General features: G+C 42.3%; 1 protein-coding gene across 4 annotated transcripts; it reads left to right on the top strand.

Moving 5' to 3' along the window:
* The first annotated feature begins 3061 nt into the window (after window positions 1-3061).
* On the top strand, window positions 3062-8735 carry LOC100838575. Of its 4 annotated transcripts, none has more exons than XM_014899750.2 (10): window positions 3062-3432; window positions 3524-3586; window positions 4195-4359; window positions 4487-4592; window positions 5075-5254; window positions 6439-6604; window positions 7280-7575; window positions 7726-7787; window positions 8086-8175; window positions 8273-8735. In XM_014899750.2, the coding sequence occupies exons 2-9, from the start codon at window positions 3572-3574 to the stop codon at window positions 8173-8175; spliced, it is 1080 nt and encodes a 359-aa protein (XP_014755236.1). In that variant the 5' UTR covers window positions 3062-3432; window positions 3524-3571; the 3' UTR covers window positions 8273-8735. The 4 variants fall into 4 exon arrangements, with proteins under 4 accessions (XP_014755236.1, XP_014755237.1, XP_024315442.1 ...); XM_014899751.2 differs by having other exon boundaries at window positions 3063-3237; XM_014899752.2 differs by having other exon boundaries at window positions 3304-3367.
* The last annotated feature ends 977 nt before the right edge of the window (window positions 8736-9712 follow it).

The following is a 9712-nucleotide window of genomic DNA, read 5'->3' as shown; positions in this document are numbered from 1 at the left end:
TGAATATCCCGCATGTCTCGGAGTTCTTGAAAGAACTGTGCCCTATCACAATCTTGATGTGGGCCGTAGACGCCGGTGAGCCACCGGTTTCCTTTGAGGGAAGTAACATGCGCATTAAGGGAGAAATCGGCGTAATGACCATTGGAAAGAGACACCAGGGAAGAGTCCGACGCCAGGAGGATGCCCCCCTAGTCCCGAAGCGGGAAGATAAAAGAAATTGTAAAAATTAGGCCCCAGGCATTAAACTACAACGTTAGGATCGACTGATTGGAGTTTAGTCTCTTGAAGACAAACTATAGAAGCACCACACCCAATGACCACTTGGGAGACCGCTGCCCGCTTGGCCGGAAAATTGAGGCCTCGCACGTTCCACGCAAGAATGTTAATGTTTGAAGACATAAGACAGATCTCCAAACGCCACCGGAAGAAGAGTTCTGGTCAAGCCAGCACTCCCTCCTGTGCGTCCTCTAGCGGAAGCGCGTCCGCGTCCCATCCGAAAAGAGCGAGAATGGCAGACACATGGTCTTGGGAGAGGGGCTGGTCAAAAATCCGCAGTTACGACTGCAGGGCTTCCTTCGGATCTGTTGGTATTTTAGCAGCGTGCAATTCTGGATTTCTGATACGGAGTACAATTCTTTGGTAAAAGCTTAAGCTATCTGTCCGGTACATGTATACTGGTCCCCTGGCTTGAATGAATCAAATCCATTTTTGGACATTCACTTCCCTTGTCCTCTAAGCTTTTCGTAGCTAACACATGCGCTTGTTCTTCAGCTTATCTGGGTTGGCTTGGCGTGGGTGGACCGAACAAGGCCCTAGCTACAGCTACCGTCTGCATGTCCATGAATGGCCATACAGGTTAGCAAGTGCAATAATTTGTCAAGCCTTTGTAACTTTTGTCGTACGAACGAGTATGGCCCCCTTGATCTGTCGTCAAACTCATAGTTTGGTCACAGTTCTTGTAGTAACAAAATTCTTGCGCCACTTCGTTCAAAAAAGAAAAAAAATCTTGCTCCACCAAAAACAAGAAATAAATACTTTTTTTTCTAAGTGAAAAGAGTGTGAATTCGTGTACATATAGGAGAGTAAGCATTGCCTTCAATTCAAAAACACTTTCATTTCGAGGGACTAAAAATCCGTCTCACTATACCTGTCGCCGGTCTCGGGAGTACTATTTTGTCTCAGCAAATGAAAATACACAGTAGCTAACAAATTGACGGCCGGGTGAGAGGAGATGTTTGTGTTGAATTGACAGGGGCGCAATGCAAAAGAAACACCTCACAAATGCAAGTACCGGTACATGTCAAGTGGCCCGTCATTTTCTCCCCTTGTCCAGTAGCCCGGAGGCACATTACTACAGATCATGGCGTAGTTATCCAAAATGGCCATTAGTCTCTCCCGAAAACGACTGAACATGACAACGTAACCCAGGCAAAACCAGCTGCAGTGCACGGGTATCGTGGCCATAATTGCAATCAGTCGCGCTTCCAGAGCTTCTCCGAGATTTTTAATGGCCAGGAAGGCGAGACAGAGAGTAATGGTGATTGCCACAACCACATCTTCTGAAACAACTGTTAACACCAAACAATAGTGAATTAGTACTAAGCTTTCACGTACGTGTCCCCATGCTAGCTTAGCTAGCGACCCAAGGAGACCATGCTGGGCTTGAGTTTGGTCTAAGATGGAGATAGGTCATGGGATTAATTGGCACGTCTTTCTACTCCCTCCACTGGCAGCTTGGCAAGTGGAAAAAAAGAGCCAGAGTCTAACTAGCATAATGTGCAAGGAGTTTGTCACACTCGCATGGGTAAGATGCCAACGTTTCCATTTATTGGTTGCATACTGACATGAAAACCACTTCAGTTTCAAGCTAATCTCCCTCAGTTTTTTGTGGAGAATCGCTAGCTTTTCAGGACCGTGAACATAATTAAGCAGCATAGTCGTGCACGTCGTAATTGTTGCAGTCAGAAAGTTGCCGGGAGGGAAATCAGATGTGCACGTGATGTGCCTTTCAACTTTTCAGCGGGCAATTTTAGTTCCTGGCTTAGTTTGAACAGACAAATACGAGTAATATGTTATTATCTCTAAAAATTATCCGGAACCGTTATTCTGCTGTCACAAAAAAACTGGAATTTTTATTCGTAAATACCTCAAATAACATTTGTATTAGTTGTGAATTATTTTAAATAAATAATAAGCAGTACAGTTCCGCAGAGAACTTGCAACAAGATCAAACTATATAAAAATTACTAAAAAAGAATATACAAGAGAAGAAGATTGTACTCTCAGCCCACCAGGAACCAAACCTCGGATTTGAAGCTATTAGAGCATTTTTATCACATTTCTTATATAGCAGCACCGTCAAAGACATATAAAATATATCCAAAAGTTGTTTTACGGTATCGATTTGTGAAGGACATAACAGATTCCATAAAAAGAGTACTGCAAATAAAACAAAAAGCAACTTCGTGTGAGAATTCAAAGAACATATACGGAGTAGTTCATCCGGCATACTTCACGCGCGATCCCTAACCTAAAAGTATGATTAGCAAAAGGTGGTCCTCACTGAAGTCTTCATACGCGCCAGCGCCAGCGAATTCACTCTTCGTTGGAGGAGAGCTCGATGTAGAGCAGGAGGAGGGAATCAATCGGTGGTAGGAGGCCCCACACCAGCTGATCTTTGTCGAACGTCTCGCGAGACAGAGGCGCTTCACATCAGTGGCAGCGGTGAGCTCAGACGTCTGCCTCACCGGTTGGAGGCGACCTCCTCATCGTCCGAGAAGGATTCGCCGGCGAGCGAGGGTGTCTGGTAGGAGGCGGACCATAGTGTCGTCGACACTGCGCGGCGAGTGACGGCTCGCGAGCTCTTCGGCTCCACACGACTTTTGACGGCAGACAGTGGCGACCTCCTCACACGGCTCGGCGAGGGCAGCCCAACCGATTTGCATCCTCTGGCCGGATCTACAAACTGAAGACAAATTGGACAAAATGTGGAGAGACAAATTCTTTTTCCGGGAACGGGAAGACAAATTCCTTTTCCGGTTAGATAAATTCCGAGACTTCGTTTTTCACTTGAGCCGGAGCTCATCTATGTGACTTCTCTCTCTCTCTGTCTCTCTCTCTTCATCTTTTCCTTCCTGCGCCGCAGCCCTTCCTCCTTCTGGCCATCTCGCTGCCGACCGCCCCAGCCGCCTCGCTACGTCGCTCGTCTTCCTCCTCGCGCGACCGCCGCCACCGCCGGTTGGTCTCTCCTTCGATTCTCTCGCTCCCGACCGTTTCTCCTCCCATCACCCCACGAACGGATTCCGCCCTTTAGCTCCCGTTCCATCTCCTTAATCTTCCCCAATTCGTAACTGAGGCAAGAACCAAGGTAGGGCGGCCGCCCTACTTTGCCCTACTGGGTCCTCCGCCTAGGATGACCTGCGATGGTTTAATGTTTGTTGCTGGCTTTTCACACTGCTGAAATATGAGACCATTCTGCGTGCATTTCAGCATAACCATTTACGTGTTACTTTTTTCCTACCAGGTTAAGCATTGATATTGGATTTAGCTATTTCTTATGTCATAAGCTGGAATGAAGGATTCTCAGGTGAATTTGCTTTCTATTATCAGTGGTCACTGAAAATCCCCATTTTAATTCTTCATCTTTCAGAGTTAGAATTGTTGATCTAACCAAATGATGAAACTCCATAGAAGTTGTTTTTCTTTTTCTTTTTTTGCGAGTGAACCTCCATAGAAGTTTTGTTTTGGCAGACTACAGAGTGATATGCTTATGCGTTGCATATTAAGTACTCCCTTGGTCCCAAAATAAGTGACTTGGATTTGTATACTCTTATACAAATCCACGTCACTTATTTTGGGACGGAGGGAGTAGAATCTTCTATATATTTTGTTAGTATAGTTCTATGGTAATTTGGTGAAACCAAACCCATAATATGAGCAATGAATACCATGGAAATGAGATACTGCTGGGGACACTTTCTTTCGTGCTATGAGTCTCTGTTATTCATAATAGTGGTACAAGTCAAGGTACTGTAGTTACCAGTTTATTAAAGAGATCCAATCCTCAATGTCAAGTCATCTACTTTTTCTTGCTGATAACACTCATGAGTCATGACTCTTCTTTCAATATTAGTATTCTTTCATTTTGTCTTCAGCGGGTGATTGATTTATGTTACTTATGAACATGTCCTGCAGGATATTCAGAGCACGACAGAGTTGCAGATGTCACCACAAGGTACTAATGAAGTGCAAAGTAACCAAGCAAACACAGTGGGCACTGATGCTCCTGTAGGGGATTCTGGTTCTTTGTCAGTCGCTAGTAATGATAATAGAAAAGTCTCCCGCGAAGACATTGAACTTGTAAGATGTCTAGCTGTTCTATAGTCTTTGGCTCTTTGCATGCTACTTCTTCATCACATTACATTCCTTTACACTGGGGCTCTTACCTCTTGCCAATTGATTAATGAAACTTGACATCCTTTTGCAGGTCCAGAATTTGATAGAGCGATGTCTTCAGCTATACATGACCAAAGGAGAGGTTGTTAGGACACTATCTACTCGTGCAAGAATAGAACCTGGCTTCACTACTTTAGGTGCAAATTCGGGTGCTCATGATCAATGTTTGGAGCTCTTTTTTGTACTTACTGTTTTACTGTGATGTTTTATTTTCAAAAAGTACAATCAGTAATATATGGTACTATTGCTTACAGTATGAAACTTAGACTTGCTCAAGAGTCACGCACAATTCCTGCACATCAGGTTGATGCACAAATTAGCTCAATATAGATGAACAGATAAGCTCAAAAAGCCTACATAATTGCATATTGGCTCAATTTGGACTATGCCATGAACTCAGTAGATATGCTTGTAGCCTTGTACAGAGTTTGCCAGTTTAACCTATTGATGATTCATATTTGCATGAACAGGAATTGCTTCAGGACAAACATTTTTTATTAAATGTGCCCTGAGCTCAAGCTCTGTTATACTATGTTTATTGAACTGCAAGAATTTAGATGTATCAATTGGAGTTCAGAAGTAATGCGGCTTATTTTCTTTGATATATTTCTATTTTCAGTATGGCAGAAACTTGAAGAAGAGAACTCTGAATTCTTCCGGGCCTACTATATAAGATTGAAATTGAAAAAACAGATCATCTTGTTCAACCATTTGTTGCAGCACCAATACAATTTGATGAAATATCCAGCACCTCCGAATCCATTGGTTCCAATGCAAAATGGAATACATTCTATGCCAGGTCCGTGTTCTACAAGTCTAGCTGTGAAAAGAGGCTAAGCAAGTACATTGCAGTTGCAATTTCTAATATGCTATATTTTTCTCATTAGCTGATACTTCTACAGTTCTACTTGTACCGTAACTACTAGAGTGACCCGCACGTTTGCGCTCCTTGATTTAATACATGTCATTAATATTTCGTTTTATCTTCACCTCAAGACATTTATTAGTATTAGTCTGCAATGTACTAATTGGATGGTAGGAACTACTCCGGCTCTTTTTTGGCAACACAGATTTCTTTTGAGGGAATAATATGAACTTCTTGTTCTAGCCTATGGCCAATTAATGCCAAGCAAGTCTGCTTTATCTTCCAAATTATTCTTGCTTCCCTTTCCATGTTCATGATCGGAGATTGGGCCCGTAATTAAATAGTTTGAATTGATCATGAGGCTAATTGCTTATCCCTAGGACATCTCAGATGTATGCACATTTGTATATTGATGGTTGTAATTTCCTTCTCAAATTGGTTATATGTACGCATGTGAATTGTGATGTTCATTACGTAACTTCTACGTCTTTTAAATCTCATCCGCTAGAATTCAATGTCAACAGTGTACACGCGTGACGGTTTAGATACTTTAGCTTACGTGGACACACCTTTTAAATCTCAGCTGTCAGAATTCAATATCAACGGTGTAGATATTTTAGCCTATGTGGACGAACGTGGTGGCTTCTTGTCCTTTTTTTCCATTATACAATAGATTTTTTTAGCAGGAAGTGTGCACATTTTGTATCATGCAATTTGTTTCCCTTGTGATTCTACAGTACACATTTTATGAGTCCATAGATTCTATAAAAATAGCTTATGATAAATCTTATGATAAATAGCAATACTTCCTTTTTGCTTTCTTGTGTCTACATTATGCTCATTTGCTGCAGCAGCGTTGGCTTGGTATGGCAAGATCCTGTGTTGATATATATTTATAAGAGTAAAGTTTTTAGACCGAAAACTGTAGGAGAGGCTCTGACAGTATATATAGGAGTAAAGTTGTTGTAATTATTTGTTCATTGTGCACTATACTGAGTTACAAATCTTAAGCATTACTCAGCAATGTTTCAGGGTTAGCCCTAACCACTAACTGTTTTAGACATTTGTAATACTATTTTGTTATCATTCTTATTCAATGCAAATCTGGTTGGGTGCAGTCAACAATTTACCGATGGGGTATCCAGTACTACAGCAACCTCTGATGCCTGCTCCCGGCCAGCCTCACATAGATGCAATGGTTTGTGGTCTCTCCAGTGGTCATGTAGTGAATGGGATACCTGCACCAGGTGGCTATCATCCAATTCGCATGAATTCTGGAAATGAGTAAGCATCGCCATTACCTCCCTTCATGCAAGGTTTTTACATTGTGGGATGTATCAGTTCTGTCATGTTTGTCAGAATATTTTATTTTTTTGACAAATCATATTCTGTATGCATACCGAAAGATTGCAACATTTTATCTTCTTTGTAGTGCTTCTGTCTGTGTAGCTGAAGCACATACAATTTTTAGTGCCGCACTAATCAAACTGCTATGCAATAAATTCTTATTCAAGGGGTTGGTACTTTGAAGTAATGTCACACGCTCTTATTCACTACTTCCTCCATTCCTAAATTCTTGTCATTGTTTTAGTTCAAATTTGAATTAAAACCACGACAAGAATTTAGGAACGGAGGGAGTAATTTATTGACTTATTACAATGTTTATTTATTTGTGTACTATCTTTCTGTCACTAAAAGTTTCATGACAGGCTACTTGTCACTAGAAAATATCCTGTTCATTTCTTTTGTTATCCATATAGCTGTTTCACTTGTTGTTGCTGAAGCATGTTCATTTTCTTCTACTGATGCTTTTTAAGCTATTGCTGCAAATTTAGGAATTAGTATTGCAGGTTGCCCCTTTGTAACTCTACTGTCTTGCAAAGAGTGGTGCTCATAATTGCATAATTATTTATTTGCTCTTGATATTCACATTCATGGTTCATATGATGTTGTCTGAAGCATGGTTGTGGACAACGGTGCACCTGAAGCTGCACATCCTGGTGCTATGTCCTCTGAGATGGCCGTGAGTCCCTCATCAGCAGCATCAAGCAACCATGCTCCTTTCACTCCATCTGATATACCAGGGATGGCCATGGATACATCAGCCCTAGATTCAGCATTTGGATCTGACGTGGGGAACACAGGACCTCTGCAATTAGGGCCAGATGGTTCGTCAAGGGACTCCATCCGATCCTTGGGGCAGCTCTGGAATTTCAGCCTTTCTGATCTTACAGCAGATTTGACAAGTTTGGGAGGTGATTTTCTGTCTTGGGTAATTTTGCCTTATTTGATAGTATTTCTTTTGATAATCAGTTCTTGCAAAACATGAGAATATTATCTACTCAGGTTCAAAACATGAACATATAGCCTGCTTTTATTAGCTAATTCTTTGCTGCTGATTGCAGCAAGTAATACAGGAGTTCATGTGCACATTAAGAAAATGGGTACAACAACAATAATCTGTTTGGTACGATGCAATTATCTTCTGTTCTAGAAGATCCACACTACTGTTTTTGCTACTGTATATTTTCCTCCACACGTGATATTGGTAGGTTTTTTAGGGAAAGGTATTGGTAGAAACTGAGATAGACACCTTTTGGTGCTGAATAGATAATCTTGTTGTATTTGCATTTGGGAAAATAACCAAGTCCTTTGGGAAAAGGACAAATTGCTGATATCTCGGTCAACAACTTAACATTAGTACTGTCAGATTTATTATCTGTGTCACCTATCATTCTAATCACATTGTCGGTATTCATGTTCAGACTTGGAGGCTCTTGAGAACTACGCTGGCACCCCTTTCCTCCCTTCAGACTCAGACCTTTTACTTGATTCCCCAGACCATGATGACATAGGTAATTTTACTCTCTTCTGTGATTTCTCTCGGCCATGAGCTGCCAATTAAACACCATATCTGACTTCATGATTTGTGGTGTGACATATTATGTCCAGTTGAGTACTTCGCCGACGCCATCAATGGGACTCAGTCGGATGAAGATAAGTCATAGAGAACAGAGTTAAATAGTCTCATTCAGATTCAGACATGGCCGGGGCGTCATCTCATGTAGAGTGTACTCTTGCAGCCCAGCAAATCTAACTGTGTATGTGCCCTAGAGAATTTTGTGGTGGTTAATCCTAACTCTCTGGAATAAGCATTCAGGGTAGCCTTCATCACCAGGTAAAGTCGCCGGCTACAAGAGGATGAAAAGCTTACAAATTTGTGTCAAACCTCGTGAACATTCCTTCGTAATAGCTAAAGAACTGGACAGCTACTTCACCTTGTCTCGTGCCTTGTCATGTCTTCCAGGCCATCCTGTACAGCCGATTTAAGGTTTCAGAAGTTTGGCTTGTCATTTTGGCAGCCAGGCCGGTGTTCTACTTTGGTTTTCCGTTGAAATGCGAAGTTTTTTAATCATGTCAGCGTAATGTAGAATTGTCTTGACTGAAGATCTGGAAGTACATGAAATGTGATTGGGGAATTCAGTGTTGAAAATTCAGAAAGGTGGGACGTAGACACGGCGACGTGAAACTGGGAATTAGGTTTGTCTCTAACCCGTTAATTCGTGGTCACGCCCTTCGGGACACGCTAGAAGCCTAGAACTGCTGTCTAGTGCGTACCAAGTTCGTTCTTCGTCAGAAGAGCTTGGAAGCAGCTGATCGTTCACGCACACGCTAGAACTGGTGTTTGCATGGTTAGATAACACCGGGAGTACTACTTAGCCAATATAAAAAATCAACTACGGAGTACTACTACTAGGAATTTTGAGAAAACTCGCTGTCTGTTTTTGTAGAGAAGGATGGTGAACACATCCGCCCGATCTAAATTTGCTACTATTTTCATGAATCGGGAGATCAGATAAAAAGGAGGTAGCTAGGCATGGAGAGTCGTAATCTGATTTGTGAAACAGATGAATCCGCGACATCACAGCATTGATCTCATGTACTCCTTCAATTTTATACAAATCCACGTCAATTAATTCGGAACGGAGGAGCTCTACGACCTGTTTGTGGCATGAAAGGGTACGACGAAGCATATACGGACAGGCGCTAGCGTGCACCTGAATCCGGCCGTTGACTGGGCAGAAATCACGGGCCTGGACGGCACAGGGCTCGACTCGACCCGAGTCAACAATCTAGAGTCAAACTCTCGAGAGGGTTAATCAACTGCAAATTTTATTAGTTTGGAGAATTCGAAAACGGCGGCAGCACTCCATGCATGTGCGGGAGCCGGGAGGCCGGCGCCGGATATGTCCGATTGCGGCTCGGGGCGAGCTTTTGGAAGTTGGAACATTCCCTTGTTCGTCTCTGCGCATGAATCAGGGGGTTTGTCGTCCTTAATTACTCACCGGAGAAGTCTTCAGCGTCCGTAAATAAAAAAAGTTACTCCCTCCA

This window comes from Brachypodium distachyon, chromosome 2 (genome assembly GCF_000005505.3).
Source record: "Brachypodium distachyon strain Bd21 chromosome 2, Brachypodium_distachyon_v3.0, whole genome shotgun sequence".
Lineage (NCBI taxonomy): Eukaryota > Viridiplantae > Streptophyta > Magnoliopsida > Poales > Poaceae > Brachypodium > Brachypodium distachyon.
This window is presented reverse-complemented; position numbering and strand designations above follow the sequence as displayed.